Below are 19,398 nucleotides of genomic sequence, written 5' to 3'. Positions count from 1 at the left end.
CATTGCTTACCTTTAATCGTGGCTGTCCACTTAAGACATTAGCACAATCAATTTAATTGGGGAAATTGCTGAGCGAGAGGTGACATCAAAAGATGGAGGCAAAACAGCCCAACGCATGCAATCACCCAGCATCCAATTCTGCCTCTGGACAGGGCCGTGCGTCACGGTGGCTGCAGTGGAAAATGTGAATCGTTCACAATGCATTGAGGCCTGCCAAACTGCATCGCTGTGCCCATTTGTCTGTGTGGCGTTTTCGTGTTACTTTGGGGGTCATGGAGCTCTAGCATGTGACTCAGGAGCAGAGATGTTTATCCGTATCCGTGTGTTGGAGAGGCAGTATGAAACAATGGCCAACATTTCTCATATGTTTCTCATATGAGCCAGATTCTCACATGTCACAGTCTCCTTGCTAACATCGAGGTAAGGACGAGGTCAGACGTTTGAGTTCCAGTTACTGTATAACACTGTTTTTTGTAAATGCTTACAATGCACAGTACCACTGAACACAGCATGTGGCTAGGAAATTGTCACACCCAGAATGTGTGCTCAAAGTTTGTCTGTGTCACTCCATAACTGTCTGAGTTTAAGGGCACACTGGAGTCAAAGCTTGTTACATTGTTTTGGACTGAGAAATGATCTTGAGTAACACATAATTGGTTAGGTTTATCTTTAAAGCAGTGTTAATTTTTATTTTTTTTTGCCACATCTGGCAGATGATCATCCTATATAGTTCATATAGCTAAAATGTTCGCAATCGGTTGCCTATTTAAACATACAGTATGCATTTGGAGTCATGTTTCTGGCCACACAAAAGGTTAAAGTTCAATATTCACTTTCCTTGTTGAACTGTTTTACTCTCCACCAACATATGAGAAAACGACTGTGCTCTTGAGGTGCTAATGCTCCACTTTACCCAGCTACCGAATCTGACTGGAGTTGGACAAACAGACATAGCCATTCAAATCAGCACAGCATGATGGACAGAGCAGCGGCCATTTTATGTGTACTGTTGCCCTTACAAAGAACTGTAACTTTCGTAGCCATCCAAGTTCAATGCTGAACCAAATATATAAAGTTGCTGGTCTTAAAACCAAAACAATGAGCAGAAAGATGCCCCTTGTAAGCTGAGGGGAATTGTGGAGTTTGATGATAATTCTCTTTACTGCAAGCGACCCCTTTCACATTACAATTGGTCAGTACAAATAATGTTGCTTAATGAAGCTTTAATGAGTATAACAATAATGCAAATTGTATTACTGGTATATGTGAATGCCTCGACATGGCAATAACCTGCTGCCTTTTAATTGTAGAGATTGATGAGTCAGCATGCAGTCAATGGCAGTATAGAACAGGCAATATAAGCTTAAGAAAGTGCAAGTCACCCCAAAATGTCAGGCAGTTTGCTGTAGCAGATGCGAGATTAGGTGTGGACGGACAAAGAGGTTAGCACTCACTCACACACACACACACACACACACACACACACACACACACACACACACACACACACACACACACACACACACACACACACACACACACACACACACATGACTGACCGCATGATCCTTCTGGCGGAGCTAACAACAACAGTCAACCAGCAAATGGTGGTGCTCTCCTCTCCTCTCAAAAAATCATGCTTTTTGTTAACAGCATAACACAACACTTGGCATAGTTAACAGTGGCTCAGCTCCAGCATATTAATCTATGGTGAGGTACCAGAGAAAAAGTTCATAATGCTCTGTTAGCACTTAATAAAATGTTCCCTGGTGTGTGCAGTCACGCACCTATGAGGTTGTAACAACACAATGCGAGTGCAAACAATCACATAAGCACGGTTTGTATGCTAAATGCACGGTGAAACGGGTCATCCACACCCTTAGACTCAAACAATGTACATGTATTAAACATGATGCAGGTCTTGCATACTGAACGGTTGGCTTACAAGATGTAAGTTGCATGAATACAAACGTTAGGAAGGTATTTTTCACTGTGATTAGACCAATACCTTTCTCTCACTGTAGATACTCAACATATGGTTGCATGAAAAACAATCTTTGCACTACACATCCTGCAACCTCAGCCACCCTTTGGTTGGAAATCACTTGAGCACAGCAGGAAGACAGCGATGTCAGCAGACAAGGAAATCCATCTCCTCCCCCATCTTTCACTCATCAGTCATCTCCACGTGCAGTGACCTAAGCAGAGGCTGCGGAGGTCAAGGCCGCGCTGTCTATCTCTGTTACCCTGTTCATGAATAAACAGAGGCCAGTGTATGGGTGTGCGTGTCCGTCAGGGCGATTACACGCACACCAAAACACACACACACACACACACACACAGAGAGCTCACACAGCCTCGTGCCGACTCCACTGGCATAATTAGAAACATTTGGGATCATTTGCAAAGGGAACACGAGCTCTGATGGGATCCAGATGCACTACTGAGTTTCACCGAAATATAGGAACCCTTATTTACGAGGGGCCATTACTGGCTCCTCACCCAGGGAGGTGAGTGTGTGTGTGTGTGTGTGTGTGTGTGGGTGTGTGTGTGTGTGTGTGTGTGTGTACTGCCCGGGTCGTCTAGATACTAAATGAGTGTTTGTTGGTGGATCATCCATATTCAGGTCAGACTCAGTTTAATCGCTTTTGTTTTGTGGGAAAATGAGGGTTTGTATTCGTGGTATATATGAACACATAATAATGTGAGCCTAAAATAACTGGGGGAGACTCAAAAGCAGAAGAAGTTGCCAACACACAGAAAAGTTAATTCCTTTTAATGGTAGAGAAATGGCATTCACAATTTTGTCAATTCAAGAAGCATCATATTTTCCATGTCTGTGGACTTTTTGTGTCCTCGACATTTATACCAACAATTATTTTACAATTGGCTTTAGTTGTCTTCTTCTTCTTTAGTGTCAATAAAAGGCCCCTTCTGGATTTCCTATGAAGGAGAAAGAAAAAAATCACACTATTACCATTGTTTCCAAGAAATGCTGTTAAATTGAGAAGTGAGGCTCTAGTCTTTATATTTTGGCATTAGAGGTGTTTATTTTTGTGGCTCTATTATCCTTTTTTATTCCAAACATTAATGGTGAAGCATTGAAATAAACAAACATTGCAGACATGTACCCAACACAGGGGTAAACAATCATACATTATTCTACTTTCACCACACAGTTTGACAGTTTTATTAGTTTTTTATTTATAAGTTTGAGAGTCTAAATAAAAATCCATTGAAATTCCGGGTAAATATTGTTTACTTACTTTTGTTGAATTTATCATATGTTATCAATAAGTTTACAATAAATTCAATGTTATATAATGCACTGGGGATTGCTGTTTGCCATACAAAGAATGCTAATGTTGTTACTTTTGGCCCTATGCTGCCACCTTCTGGCTCAGAGATGAACTGGTAATAACAGATAAGGTTGCTGTACAGCAGCAGTTTACATGAAAGGATGGCTCAAACCACAGTTATAAGCAGAGGTTATTTGACCTGAAATGATGCACGGGTATAAGATCAAAAATGGTTATGTTTGGATATAGCTGACAAACAAATTTAGAAAATGGACAGACAAGTAAAGTCCTGGCAAAGTACTCAAAATCTCTTCTTTAGCTGTTCCACAATAGGTAACAATTTTGCCATTATGACACAAATACCAACTTAACTGGAAATAAACATGCACATATTAAACATGTTTCATAATGCCATTAGGCTCCCTAATTATCCAGTTACTCACATTTTTGTTTTAGTATTGCTTTCACAAATCCATTCACATTTAGCCTCCAATCTCTCTGCTCTCCTGCTACGTCAATGTTTCTTCAGCATGCCTAGAAAACAGAGAAAACAAAACCTCAAAATAAGGTAGAAGCTCAAAACAAAGCAAACAGTGAGCACTGATTCAGATCCAACATCTTGCGGTGAAGCACCGTGTCATGTTCCATCATGCAACATTGGGTAACATTAAGTCATGTCACAGCATGTCGTGTAAAATATCAATGTGTGCTATGTTGTTTCATGATTTCTTTAGTAGATATTAGTGCCTGGCTTCAGTGTTTGAGGTGATTGGAAACATCAGTTTCTCCCTCTTGACTAATGTCCTTCCATTAAAAAGAGGTGAGGAGTGTTTGTGACAATCACAAGAGGTGAAAACACAATCCGATATGACAACCCTTAATAAATAAAACTCCACTGTCTGGTCATCAAGAGAGTTACAACGTGTTGTGTCGAATCACATCACGTCATGTCACACTTTGGAACAATTCTGACCTTTCAGCAGTGTCGGAGTCCATTGGTAAGATCAGTTTAATGCACTGATCCAAACACACATATCGTTCAGTCTTTCCTGGATCTCCATCACCACCTCCTTACTGAACAGGAAGCACAGTGTTGCTTCTCAACATCCCTTGATGCTGGTGCTGTATGACACTGTGACATCACTCATGTGCCAGTAAACTGATCAATGGAAGGAAGGATCCCTACAGAAAACAGACAAACAGGGTGAGGAAATTAGGTGGGTGTTAGCCAGTGGATAAATTGCTTTACAGTTTCAATGCGTACAGGGCCAGCAGCCCAAAGTGACAGGGGCCCCCTTGCCTTTCTTTACCTACAAAATGTCCCTCAAGGGGCTCAGCAGAAAAATAAACTAAAAACAACCACAAAGAGACACAAAGAGACTTTAACGAGACCAAAAAAAACTTGTGTAACGGACTGAGTGACATTTAATGTTAACCTGTTATGTTATGAGAGTTATTGTGTTTATAGGAAGAAGTTGTTCAGCATAAGAGTAATGGTTATTTCAGTGAGTGAGTTGGGATGTATCTGTGTCTAGGGGCCCATTGTCTTATAATTGAATGCGTGTGTGTGTTTGTGTGTACCTGGTGCAGGCCGACTGAGAGTCAGTCGGACCTCAAGCGGGGAAGTCTTGAACAGCTTCAGCACCCTCTACAGACAGAGGAGAGAACTTTTAACAGCAATACCACTCTTAGAAAATGCTACATAACAAGTGCAATTCTCACATTCAAAATATTAATGAAGTAAAAGTAAGTTAGTGTTCTCAGCACAATATAACCCAAGTGATTAAAAGTAAAATAACTCATTGTACAGTTTAATGCTCACTGTCAGTGTTTTACTATAATATATGATGCTTCTGGATTAATATTACTTCTGCATTAAATGTTACATTTTATTGTTGTAGATGTGTAAAGTTGTGTTAGTAATAACTACTTTATAAACTGTTGGGTTATTTAATCTACAGCAATACATCATGGTCTATAAGATCATCATAACATTGCTGTCTTGAAAGAACTACATTTTTTTAATAAGTCAACTTTTCATGTGCTCAGAAAAACAGCCCTGTTTATAGCTTTGTGACAATGCGTTTTCCAAATTATCAGAGACGGCTTTTAAATTGTTTATAAAGCTTAAGAAGTACGATCATTTTCTAAACACATAAAGGAACACCTCCTCCTTCAGTTTTTTAAAATAAAAAATCATATTCAAAATCCGCAAATCTGGAAATACACGATTTTCACTGGAAAGGAAGGGGGATGAAAAATTTCAATCTGAAATAGTAGCTAAAGCCGCCTGAAAAATGTAGTGGAGTAAAAAGTGCAATATTTGCCTCTGAGATGTAGAAGTATAAAATTGAATAAATTGGAAATCCTCAAGTAAAAGTATTTCAAATTTATACTTAAGAACAGTACTTGAGTAAACTCACCATTTTCATGCCAAGTGATAACAAAAAAGTACACAGCAATACATCAGTATTCCTCAATATTTAGATTTTCCTCAAAACAACATTTTGACCATCATGAAAGCAAAACAGCTAACAATAATAATATATCATGTCTACTAAAAGTAGACATGATATATTTCCATGTGTTAAGTAGATGTGCAATATGGTCAGAATATTTAACCAGTTTAGGTTAAAGGCCTTCCATAGACAAACAATGCAGTACTGATGTATTCTGCAATAATTGCGTATAATCATAAACTGTAACTCCATCATACTCGTCATATTACAGAGGGACACCAATATTTGTTTTCAACACAAACCCTTAAATGGAACTCTTTTACAATCATGTGTCAAACTGAAACATAATCATGCAAATGCTATCAAATAAAGTAAAGAACAGTCCATTACTCAAAAGCAAATCAAGGATTACTAATGAGATTAGTAAGGATAAATGAATCAACTTAATTTTCTGCACATACTGGATAGGACAGCTCCTTGAGTGACTGGCCATTGATTGCCAACAGGACATCTCCTTCCTGAATCCTGCCGCTCAGCTGGGCTGGCTGGCCGGGGAAAAGCTGCTTTATCCGAACTAGGCTGCCAAAGTCCCGAGTGGGCGGATCCAGCTCGCACATTAAGAAGCTGAAGCCCAGGCCGTTGGCACTCTTAGTCAGTGTCACTTCATGGGTGTTGTCTGAGGGTTTGGGAGTGGGAGGACAGTGGCAGTAATAGGATAATGAGGAGGTGAAAAAACGGTGTAGGCGTATGGAGGTCAGGAGTTAAAGTAGGAAAGAGGAGGTGGAAGGGAATGGTGGAGGGATGGAAAGAAAAAGATGATTAGATTATGTTTATTTTTAATCAATTGTTCGGCGATTTAAACTTTAATACAAACTAAAAAAGAATGCAAAAATTAAGGCAGATTTGATATTCAGTGTCTTGTGTCGGACCTCGTCACGCCCCCACACAGATGCACCAAAACTGGAAGTTGGGAGATATTCATTTTACCACTGGGGAATTAGCCTACAGGTGGATGCTATATGGTGGTAGGTGTCTTTTGAAATGCTTATGGACAACAGCAGCACTGGATGTAAGTGCAATAGTTAACAGCTTTGTTTTCAGGAGAGGAATCCAGCAGGAGACATGACGAAGCTAAAGAGTGAACAGAGCACTGATGGCTTACACTGACATGTAGTCAATGAGAGTATCGTGTCAGCAGACTCGAGTTGTCTGCCTTGTAGGCAGGACGCTATGGAATTATTATTTATTTTCTATACATTTAGGGACTTATATTATATATATTCTTATTCACTTTCTTACTTAGAATTGCAAAATCAATACCTCTCACATATGTGTATAGTAAATGTAAGGTATAGCCATTAGCTGATTAGCATAAAGTTCGGAGACAGCTAGCCCAGCCAACCAGTAAAACCTGTAAAACTGCTGCTTGTTGCTTTTACCTTTTGGTTTTTGTATGGACTAAACAAATGTGATATAGCATGTTAATAAGTGAGCTTTAGAGGTGTTGGTGAGCAGGTTTTGTAACCTTTTGACACAGCCAGGCTACCTGTCTCCCCCGGTTCATGTCTTTGTGCTAAACTAAGCTAACTAGCGGCTGGTTATAGAAGTACATTTACCAGATAGATATAAAAGTAGTATTGATCTTTTCAGGTAACGCTCAACAAGAAAACACAAACTATTTTTCAAAATGTTTTACTATTCCTTTAATCTGTTTTTTGCAGTAGTTGGCCTCGATTTTTTATCACAAAGTACGGTTTGAAAAAGTTAAAAGTGGGTCAACTCAAAATAAAATCCGAGAACAGATTACCTGCACAGATTAAATATTTTGTCAAAACATGAAATCAAGGCTCAAGGCAAAAATCACAGTCAAGATAAAGAAATCTTTACTTGCATGTCCTCTTCATCCTTCCGTAGACATGATGAAAGGCAACAGTAAAACCAATTATCACATCATTTTGATCGATAGAATTTTTTAATTCAGAAATATCTTTAAGTAACAGATGCATACATAAATGAGCAACAACACAACAACCGAAATGGGTAAGATTGACATTGTGATGGTTTAGGTGTCATCAGACATTGGCTTTTTTGGCATCACATGTCTCCTGTTGTGTGCCAATATAATATAATGACTCTGTATCATGTTGAAACATGTAATCTCCCTGCGTGTGAGAGGAAAGAGAAGGCATGTAGACTGACAGATATAGGAGGACAGGCCGGAGGATAAGGGAGGACAGGCGGATAAGAAGTGGGAAGGTCAGGGTCAGAAAGGAAGATCAGGATGAAGAAAAGGAAGTGTGTGAAGGTTCACCTTGAAGCAGCCAGACTAGCCTGGTTGGCAATTAAAGCACAAAACAGCTTAGAGTCAACAGGCTCTCTCACACAGGTTCTTCCTCAGTATTGTAAGGATTTGGAACAACCTGAGGGACCTGCAGATCGATCAACTGGCAAAGTTGTATTCATAATGGGAAGTTGGCAAGAGCCCAAATGCTCTCAGCAAATACTTCTGTGCACCTCCCAGAAAGAGATCCTGGGCTTTCTTATTTTTTTAAGGCACTTATTGTGCAGCTAACTTCAAGTTCCATTGGACCAAATCTAAACTGAGTTCCCCTACCGTCAGTGACGAAGCTGTAGTCCCTGGGTCGGTCAGAGATATTGTTCGGAGCAGTACTGTTGGACGAGCAGCTGTTGTCCCTCAGCGGGCTGGTAGCAGGGCTGATGCTCTGATTGGAAACACTGCTGATGGTTTCTGAGCTGTGAGAAAACCTGGGTAGGTTCACCCTTTCCACAACCAAGGTTACCAGCTAGAAAAGAGGAAAGGGAGACATGAGAATGAGATCGGGATGCACACAACAAGAGATACAAGTTTTATGAAGGAGTGGGAGAGGACAAGAGAAGGGTGTGGTTGGGAGAAATGAAATATATGGCTACGACAGAATAGTAACAAGTAGAAGTAACAATAACAAGGCTAATGCCAAAATGAAAAAATAATGGATTGCGACTGCTGATAGCACTGTGAGTTGGGCATCACTTACAACAGCTTTCTGCCTAGTCTCAGGATCTAATAAAAAAAAGTTGTGCTAATGTTATTACAGCACAAACGCACCAAGAACATGTTGCAGTTTGTGCCTATTTTTTTTTAGTCAGATGCAAGTATCCCTGTGGCAAAGCCAATTTGATGATTGTGAGGGGTAAGAGTCAGCCTAGTCAGGAGGGGCAAGCCCAGGCTCAGAATGACAATGCTGTCATTACCAGGTATAATGTTAGCATGCTAATATTTGCTAATCAGCACAAAACTCTGATGAATTACCGATGAAACCTAAGGTTTGGACATTTACAATTTTGACCTGATGAAGAGAGGAAACTTAAGGGATCGCCAATTTGATTACAATTTATCCTGTTGGGACATCAACGTACAAATTCTTTGGCAATGTTGAGACATTTAACTTGAAGCCATATATTAAAATCTTCATGGTGGCGCTAGAGGAAAAGTCAGGTTGTCATCAAAATTCATCCTCTCAGCCCCATAAATGTGCTTAAAACTTTCGTGCCAATCCATCCTGTAGATAAGGATCATCAGCATCAGCGTATATAGATAATCATTGGTCTCTAATGGGATTCTCACACTGACCTAATATAACATTAGTCACATGTCGTGCCTTACCTCCCCAGTTTTACTCAGACACTCCACAGCCTGCTGGTAGGTGAAGCGCTGGAAGCTAATCCCATCCACCTCTAACATTCTGTCACCTGTAACATAGAAAGTTTGAGACAAATAAAGAAACAGATTAATTATTCTCTCCTCTTTCTTCCAATTTTTTACTCCTAATCTCTTGAAATCATCAACTTAATGCCAAAATGTAAACACCAAATTTCCCAATCTTAATGTGTGATACATTTTAGAGACATGGTGTTAAAGTGAGTGTTGTTTATCCACTCTGGGAGCTGTTATTGCTCTAGGGAAGATTCCTAAAAATAAATCTAATGTGTTCCATTTAATTAATTGCTGTATGTTCTCATTTCATTTTACTCAAGAAAGCAATTGAGATAACATTACATAGTTTGTACCCCACATTTTCTCCCTGTTTACCTATTTACAACTTCATCTGAATATAATGTGTAATATGCTATTCATTATTGTATGCCTGTAAATTGCAATTGTTTTCTTTGGTCAACTTTAAAAAAAAAAAAATTATACACATATACCCTTCCAATAATCCTGTGCTCAGAGCTTTATCACTATCAAATTCAGAAAGTGTCAAAGGAATCAATACATTTCCTCACTGGGGAAGCTTGACTTCACAGTAAACAGATTAAATAAACCATTAATAAACCAGTTTGATACGATTTTTCTCCATCATGTTGATATCTAGCTGCTTTACCTGAATGTACTCGTCCGTCTCTCTCAGCAGCCCCTCCCGGAACAAGGCTTCTTATGTAGATTCCTCCATTGGGAAGGTTAGTGTTGACACCACCCTGAATGATTAACGATGAAACTGTTATTCATACCATATCTGTGATATACTGATAGTATAGTGCTGGGGTGATCGGTGTGAGTGAGGTAACATGGACCAATCGCTCTCACTCTATAACCTTGTCAGATGGTAATCAGATTGAGAAGAGCAGATTTGTGACCCAGTGGTATAAATTAGTTTCTGTTCTTATTACACTGCCTGACTGCTCATTTTCTCTTCTTTTTCTTCTACTGAAAACAGAAAGGTATCCTTTTCCCCCCCTATTTCACATGTTGGCAATGTCGGTGATATATCATTTCGGCCTGGAGTAAATTCTCTACAATTCACGTGTTTCATAAACTTACAGCGATGCTGAGGCCCAAACTTCCTGATATCTTTCTGAGCTCCACAGTGATCTCCTCAGGCCTCACACAGTTCAGAGGGACAGACAGAGAGCAGCTGTCCTGAAACCATCACAGACAGAAATAAAACTCACATACAGAGGTCCTGTCTATATGTCCAACTGCATACACACCCACTGATCCATGCTTCCATACAGATTAATGGCAGATATCTAAAGTCACAAGTACAAAATCACCAGCATTTAATAAAAAAAAAAAGACTTCCTACTTGTAGGAAGTACAGTATGTTATATTGCTGACATTTATTTCGCCTATATGGGATCTAATAGGTTGTAGATTACTAAAAGATCCTTTTGGGGATTATAAATAAAGACACAGCAACAAAATCACCTAAACTGTCACCATGATTCTACCTGTGCACCGAGGACTCGCACTTCAGGGGGGACGTGAAGTCGGTTGTCGGTCTTCGGCGTCATCACGACAGAAACAATCTCATCTAAACCGTCGTCCACTGATCGGACGTCCGTCATCAATGTGGTCTGAGACTCGTAATTCCGCAACACAGGAGAGCGCACATTGTTGGGACTGAGGCCCACTGTGGATAACAACAACAGAGCCAGTTAATGTTATATCTCAAAATACTTATTAAATGTAATGGTGGACATTTTGGAGAAAAAAATGTATTCACTGCCAGAATATTGACTTTGTAAAGTATGCAGCCCCCCTTTGTGTCTGTGTGTGTGTGTGTGTGTGTGTGTGTGTGTGTGTGTGTGTGTGTGTGTGTGTGTGTGTGTGTGTGTGTTTGTGTTGGGGGGGGGGGGGGGTTCCAAAGCTATTTGACACTCCAAAAAGCACCTCTGATGGGGTACTTTGTCCCCTTAAGAAGTCCAGTAGCCAGTTAGCATAGCTTAGCAATGAGACTGAACATGGGGGCAAACAGCTTGTTTACACCTAGTTTGTGTGCAGCTTCTTCCAGATGTTATGCTAAGCTAAGCTAACATCTGCTGGCCTTAGCTTCATATTTAATATACAGACACAAGAGTTGTGTGTATATTCTCATCTAGATCTCGGCAAGAATGCATATAAGCGTATTTGAAATGTAATTTTGTCTCGTTAGCACCACTATATTTGTTGTGACATAAGTAAAAACATTGTGATTTATGCTGTTTTATCATTTAAAATGTAAAGAGATGACAGATAGATAGAACACTTTGCTAACACTTGGAATATAATGTGTTTTAACATCAGAATGGTCAGAAACTTTAACTGTGCAGTATGATGAGAGTTGGAGGAAGGAATCTGTTTACACCCCTTCAAACAAGATGACTCAACAAAAACTTACATTTTGCACAAATACAAACAAGTGGGATGATGATGTTAAAAAAACACACTAAAAGGTTCTACATATTATCACATATGACAAATAGAGGGCAACGCAATGCACCCAGGGAGGCATGCTAACCACATAAATGACACTTTGCTGCACAAAGAAGAACATATTTTCACATGTTAGTAATTCAGAACAGGTGCATCAGTAAGTTACTAACTCAACTAAGCCAACCATCTACTAAACCAACATCACACGCAAACAAAGCAGGGCAGGGGTCACAGCCAAAGTATGATTACACACATACAGTAACCACACACACTGAGCACCTTTTGGCTGTGAGATTATGAGCTGCACCTCCTCAGGGCTGCTCTGCATGACCTCTGCTGCCTTGCTGAAGGTGACGCCCTCCAGGCTGATGTGGTTCAGAGAGATCAGACGACCACCTGCGGGCAAAGGTCACATTAAAATGGTGCCAGTGTCCGGTAACAGTGGAGGTTTGAAGACCTCACTCACCACCTCTGAACCCCTGTGTGACCCCTAAGGCCTGTGACCTTATCAAACAGACACCTCCCATTCCCTCTACGCCCTCCTTTACACTTTACCGCTACACATTTCCTTAAAAACAGAGGATGATTCTGGATAAATTTAAAAGACACACGCTTATCAACCAGATAATTGAACATATGTGAGGGATCTGCACCAAAATTAGGTATCCACCATTCAAATTAGAACTGATAAGGGCAAATCCCTAGGATAAGTGTGATTTCTAAATGGAAAAGCAGAGCTCTACAAAAATGGAACCTCAGTAATACATTGAAGACAGTGTTGCTAAGGAAGTAAAAATTTCAACATGATTCTCTACCTGGTCGGATGCGTCCATCCTTATCAGCGGGTCCACCAGGCACGATGGAAGCAACAAAGATACCCAAGTCATAGTGGCCCACGGTGTCTTCTCCCACTATCACTACACCTGTATGAACGCAAACCACAGATGTGTTGAGTGAGACCTATTTAAAAGAAGAGAGAGCCCTCCACAGGCTTTTCTGTAAGATTTTGACTTATTCATCACTTAACATAATTACTCTCAGAATGCTTACATGATCTAACAGTGAAAATAACTGTAAGGGATGGAATGGATGTCGTCCCATTTGTAGCAAAATTACCAAAATGCTTGCCATGTAAATCTGCCGTCCCCCTTCTCCATCCCCTAGTAGCAGAGAGAGTGCAGTGGCAGAGGGGTAGTTTAGTTGGATATGTTAGTCTAGTCTGCCTGACTCATTGGTCCTTCATCTGCCTGAGGTTTGTGCATGATGGAATCTATGGGCTCTTAAATGTCCGTGGCCTAACTGCTGAAGTCACAGACGACTTTTGTTTCGTTCATTGGATGGATTGCTAGTCGCAGGTGAACGAAACAAACCAGCACCTTCCCCCCTGTTAAGAATCAACAAATCGCCTACTGGTCGTACTGGTAGACTAATTCATTTTTACACAGTTCATTCAAAATCTCAACAATTCCTCTAGGGGTCATATCAATCTTCTCTGTTGTGTGATCAGCTTACCCAGGCCAAGCTTTGGGTCTTTCTTTAAGTTAACACATATGACTTCTCTTTCTGACGACAACCCATGTTTTGTTGGGGTTTCTGTAAGACACAAAGCAGAATAGCACGTAAAGAAGAAGTTGCAGAGACGAAGTTGCTGATCGTATTGATTGTTTTTAGGCCATCAGGCAGAGACAACCAGCAGTGTGCTCGGCTGTACCTGTGGCTGCTGGGGAGCCAGAAGGCGCTTCGGATCCGCTCCTCTGAGAACAGGCTGGGGAGCGTAAACCAGTGCTGCTGCGCTGACTGTTGGAGCAGTTACTGCAGAAGAAACACAGAAAACCAATGTGATAATAGTGATAGAGTCATTACGCAATTCTGTCCTCTGAGAACAGGAAGTGCTTTTTTTTTGCTGCTGTATGTTTGGATTAAGCAGAAGAAGAAGTGAAATTAGCATGAACCGCTAGATGACTACGTACCTCTGCTCATTGAGGTGCTGCTGTTTGAGGCGCGCCTCGATCCTGGCTGTGACGTCATCACACAGTTTGTTCAGTCCACTGTCATCCTGTGGCATCTCCAAACAGGACGTGGACTTGAGCCGGCTGCTCTGAGCGCGACACACTGCAGCGTACTGCAAGATGTTCTCCTCTGGAGGAAAAGAGAAGAAAACATGGAAGGGTTGGTTAGTCTTTCAATTATGTCTTCTGAGGTCCGCAGAAAATAGAAACAACCCTCGGCGAGTTCTTCAACTCAAAAAGTTTGACTTTGGCAATGGTCGTGGTGCAGCAACTGACCTAAGACCAGGCTGTGGCTGAGCTGGCGTGAGCTCATCTCGTTGTTGAACTTGTGTTGGGCTGAGCAGAGGTTACACAGATATTTGGCTATCTTCGATCTCTCTACGATGAAGGTGTGCTTCTTCTTGCTGACACGGCTCTCTACCACAAATTTACGCCTCTGCAGGAACATGAAGGAAATGTTTTTAGGGAATACCACGCACAGAAATATAACAAAAATGTCACTACCATCCACATTTTCTGGGTATTAAATCACTATCACACTACTCACGTTAGAGGAGATGGTTGCTGCCTCCCTCCAGTAGAAAGTCTGACTGGTAGACCGGCAGCCATTTTTAACCTCGAAGACGATGACTCCTTTGGCACAAACCCCCAGCATGACCTCTCCTTCTAAAGGCTTTTTCTCACGAATCACACGGTGGAACAAAACGCCGTATTCAGGCAACTGTTGACACACCTTAAGGGACAAACAGAGTGGTAATTGTGCTTAATACGTTATTAATGGTAGTCATAGTTGTACCACTAGATGTGAATTTTCTATAATCAAATTTGACTGTTTTGCCACCTTGAGGAACTCGAGCTCTGACTCGTCGGTGAGCATCTGAGCGTTGTTGGTGTGAAGTCGTAGCAGTTCCCCCTGAATGTGAGGCAAGGCACGTTTTTCCATCACTCTCTTGGAGACGTACTGGTCAGGGCGGTAGTAGTTTCTACCGTACACCTAAACAGAACAGATCAAATCCTTTCATTTAGAGAAACTTGATCATTGCTTTCTGATATTTATACTATAACATTGCAGAGACAGTCACATTATATGTCTAAAATGCCGTTTGGTTTGTGGCATTTTTTTATATATATTTTTGTTGGATTCATTTGATATATTTTGTTCAAATTTGTGGTGCACAACCTCTGACATGCAGTCTCCACACTCCGTCTGCAGGGCCAGAGCTCCCAGGTACAGAGCTGTCTCCTCATGGCAGGACAGCCGGTCCTCCAAAAGGTCTCTCCTGAGCTGGAGGTAATACTGGTGGCGGGTCTGCTTGTGCCTGATAGAGAAGAATGCACACATTTAAAGGTTTCACATTTTGTAGCTTTTTCTTTGTAGTAACACAAGAAAGGGCAATACTTACAAAAGAGAAATATCATTGACAAAAAATTGTATCCTGAAGAAAAGGACAAAGGTGGTTGAAGGCACTTTCTTCCAGCTATCTGGAGCAAATTTGGAAATCTTGGTGTCATTGTCCAAAAAGAAAAACTCATTATCTGTCCAGAGAAAAGAGAAAAGAACAAAAAAAATACGAGTTGACAGAAATAATGTATGACTTCTAATCTACCTACACCACAGCCAACAGGCTTTTTGGTGTGTGCATGTTTTCCCAACAGGATGTAACGTATCAACAAATTACACCACCTTAATAACCTCAAAATACTGTAGTGTTCAGATAAACCGCTACAAACATGCTACCATCAGACAAAAACAGAGCCCTTTAGAAAGACTCCCTAACTCAATTATTTTAAACCTCTTTACCGTCAATATAAGCAAGGCCAAAGTAGAAATGTTCCACCAGGTTGGAGTGAGCCGAGATCATGTCAAAGACGTCCCCTCCTCTGGATTTCACCTCACACTTTACCAGGATGCTCTGGCCGTTCAGCATCACCACACTCAGCTCTCTCTGAGTCATTGGAGATATCCCTTTCTTTGACTACGAAAAGGGATAAAATTATCTTTTTTTGAGAATAGAATTTGAATTATTTTTTTATTATATCAGATGGTTTGCTGAATATGTTCAGAAGATGCCCCTTCAAACCAATATCAATCTCTTCAAACTCTCACAGCGACTCTGGCAACTGCATTTCTATTTTTCAGAACTCACCACAATGGATCCAGGCAGCTCCAAGACAACCGGCGGCTCATCTAACATTCTAATAAACTCAGGACCCATGTCCTGCAACAGAGGACGAATCATAAAAAACAAGGTTTTGATGAAAGATGTGATGCTATATTATGTTAGTACTGTTATCATATTATATAACTTGATATAATAACCCGGCTCACCTTTACTTTCTTGTCACTGAGACACATCGTGGATTCGAAATGTGCGAGGGATCTTGAGATGGATTTGCGATTACCATCCATATACGGACAACAGGGGTTGCGGTTCAGCTGCTGCCAGCTGCTGTAACTCTGCCTTTGTTGTCCTCCCGAGGGAATCCTGGGAAAAATGAGTTTTCCATTCTCAGTCCGATGGGAGTCGAGATCTATCACTCATGAAACGATGGCTCAAACATCAAACAATTATTTTCCTTCTCCTCTGGGTTTTTTTTTCTTTCTAGTACAGTCTATAAACTTTGTCTTATTGCTTTTATCATTTCAGCAACATGTCAAACTTGACTTGAATTTGATTGGTTTTCAGGTAAACACCATATGTTTGTACTGCGTCTTCTTACTGTTGCTTCAACCCTTTAAATCGGTCAATGAAAATGTCTTATGTGCAAAAAAAACTTCCTCTGTTATAAGGTGTGTAATGCTTCATACCCTGTGGGCTCGCATTGATAAGATGCTCCGGAGAATGTTCTAGAAATCTTCTTATTCAGCACCCATGTTGAGTTACTAAAAGAGCCACCTGAAAAACAAATTGGTATGTAGTACTTGCATTTTGTATCACATGCCAATATTATGGCATCCACAGTTGGCATTAAACACATCTTGACAGTTTTTTTTGCTGAGTTAGATGAGAAGATTGTTACAACCTTCACGTCTGAGATTGGTATCAATCTTCTCATCTAACTCTGCAATGAAAGTAAAAATAGCATATTTCCTAAAATGCTGAACTATTGCTTTAAAGTGAAATCACATTCATTCATTCCTTTTTGTCGTACAACAAGTTAAGTCGCAGGACAAAAAGTGTGTGTTTATGTTTTTTAAGTTAGACAAGAAGGAGACTTTAGCACGAAAGCTAACGTGGGTTCTATTCTCCCTTTGGTTTTAGATTTTTTTTCTCAAGGAAAACTAAGGACAAGTGGTTTCCAGAGCAGAGATATGAATGCGGCCGCAGACAGAAAAAATGGGGAAAAAAATGCAATTTGATTTCAGTTGGACTTAAAATGGGATCAGTTTCTTACTGTGTAATCTGTCCCTGATCATTTGACTGCGGTCTGTTAGCCAGGATCCATTTTCAGCCATGGACACATGATCAACCTGCGAAAACATCACTTGTCTAGGTCAAGGAAACAAGTGCAGAGTTGGTGCAATCAGTAAACTCAACAAAAATTATAAAAAATATAATAAAACATCTCAAATCCAAACAGGATCTCCTCCCCTAAGCAGCTGAAACCAAACCAACACCATCCACTCATCCACCCACTTACTGAGTTTCTGTAGACATCTTCTACCAGCTGCCTGACGAGCCGATCGGCAGGAGGCAGCATGGAGGCCCTGTGGTGGAGCTCGCAGGTCTCCAGCACCGTCAGCAGGTCGGTCCGCCTGATCACCATGTCCTCGCACATGCTCAACAGCAAACCCTCCAGCTCTGCACTCAGCTGGACGGGCTGGGATGAAAGTGCAAAAATTGCTGATATCCCAACCACTAAGAATATGCAAGAATGAGTTTGAGCAAGAGATTAAAGAGGGAGGAAAGTACCTGGTTTTGAGGTAGATGATAATCAACACACCAATAAAGAGTCATCCCCAGCGAGTACACAACCATCTGAGAACAGCAGTGACAAGGAAATGAGTCAGACGGTCATTTCTGCTCAAACAGTAATATAAGGTTGCTGCTTTATGTGCGGAGCTCACCCATTAACTGATTTACTGGTGTGATTAAAGTTAATTTCACACACAATCTTTGGACAATTAAAAATCAGGATACATGGGATATTACTCCTTATCAAGCAAAGCGCTATATAATGATACTTTAGACTAATTAAAAATAGCAAGTTATATGGACCTCATTTCTTCATATTTCATGGTGGTCCTGTGGTCAAACTTTTTAACTTGTGACCTCTTAAAATAAAGGCCTTTTCTCCACAAGCCTAAAGTATCAAAACTACACAGTAGTTCACAACAAATTAGCAGTGACATTTAAAGAAAAAGAATGCAAGTTTTGGATCCTTCCCTATCCCATTAATCATCTAATGACGCTTCAGATTTATCTTGTGACTCTTTTTCGGGGTTCCGACCCCTTGGTTTGAAACCACTTGTCTACATCGTGACATTTTGTAGCAAATGTCCTCACAACAAGCGCAAGTTTTTCCGAACCTTTTCGGCTGCAGTCCTGGTGGAGGCAGTATGACCCTGCTGGATCTCAGGAGCTGTGAAGGAGGCCACGTCTTCGTATCGGGCGCAGCTCTTGAAGGCCAGACTCCCATTGGCTGACAGCAGCACCGAGCCAGGGCTCAGCACACTGCACATGTTGCCTGAACCTGAACAGAAAGGACAACACAAACTAGTGACATCAACCAACTCATTCTCGTTCTTTCCGTTGCGCTATTTGGTTACCTTTTTTGGAAATGGCCAGTAAGGCCTCAGTGGTGGCGAGCAGCAGACACCAGACCTCATCCTCATCCAGTTTTGAACCCCGGGCCTCCAACACTTCTGCCAGGGTCACAAATGTACCCATCCTGCTGGGACAAACACACAACAGAGACACACACTCATGGCTGCAGGTCTGTATTATGTGTGGGGAATAGGTAAGTGTTTCTGTACTGTACATAAATTGCACTATTTATCTACATTAAAAAGCAATAGTTTCTTAATAGTAATACCTGTTGGATTAACACTGTTGCATACCACTATAAGGTTCATTACAGGAGGAGTTGTGTCATGTCTTAACAAACAGGCTGAACGTCCTCGTGGGCTAGAATCCCACCACTTAATACGTCTGACACACTGAACCTTTATAGGTCAGAGGTCCGACCTTGAGACAGACAAGCTTAAGGTTTAGTGGATTTAGATCTAATTGGAAAAAATTCCAACATGTATTTTTTTTGCTTTCATGCTCAGAATATAGCAATCTCTACTGACCACATAAAAAAAAAAATGCAAACACGCAGAATGAACAGCAACAGCTCCCTTTCTGTCTTACCTGATTAATGACTATAAGATCAAAGGAAGCTGCAGTTTCAAAGCTTGAGACAAAATGAAAATACACATTATATATATATAT

At 40.8% G+C, this 19,398-nt stretch overlaps 1 protein-coding gene across 1 annotated transcript; it reads right to left on the bottom strand.

The window, feature by feature from the left end:
• Positions 1-2,858: 2,858 nt before the first annotated feature.
• frmpd2 (FERM and PDZ domain containing 2) lies at positions 2,859-18,852 on the bottom strand. The gene is made up of 29 exons (XM_054599354.1): positions 18,732-18,852; positions 18,492-18,655; positions 17,875-17,940; positions 17,603-17,782; positions 17,357-17,432; positions 16,770-16,857; positions 16,290-16,446; positions 16,108-16,179; positions 15,762-15,936; positions 15,364-15,496; positions 15,141-15,279; positions 14,802-14,954; positions 14,508-14,693; positions 14,237-14,396; positions 13,922-14,090; positions 13,663-13,763; positions 13,464-13,544; positions 12,767-12,874; positions 12,231-12,347; positions 10,988-11,169; positions 10,578-10,676; positions 10,141-10,234; positions 9,423-9,508; positions 8,373-8,562; positions 6,220-6,434; positions 4,881-4,947; positions 4,273-4,481; positions 3,743-3,833; positions 2,859-2,943 (listed from the first exon to the last, which is right to left on the bottom strand). The coding sequence occupies exons 1-27, from the start codon at positions 18,850-18,852 to the stop codon at positions 4,444-4,446; spliced, it is 3,417 nt and encodes a 1,138-aa protein (XP_054455329.1). The 3' UTR covers positions 2,859-2,943; positions 3,743-3,833; positions 4,273-4,443.
• Positions 18,853-19,398: the final 546 nt, after the last annotated feature.

This window comes from Anoplopoma fimbria, chromosome 5, assembly GCF_027596085.1.
Source record: "Anoplopoma fimbria isolate UVic2021 breed Golden Eagle Sablefish chromosome 5, Afim_UVic_2022, whole genome shotgun sequence".
NCBI classification, from domain to species: domain Eukaryota; kingdom Metazoa; phylum Chordata; class Actinopteri; order Perciformes; family Anoplopomatidae; genus Anoplopoma; species Anoplopoma fimbria.
This window is presented reverse-complemented; position numbering and strand designations above follow the sequence as displayed.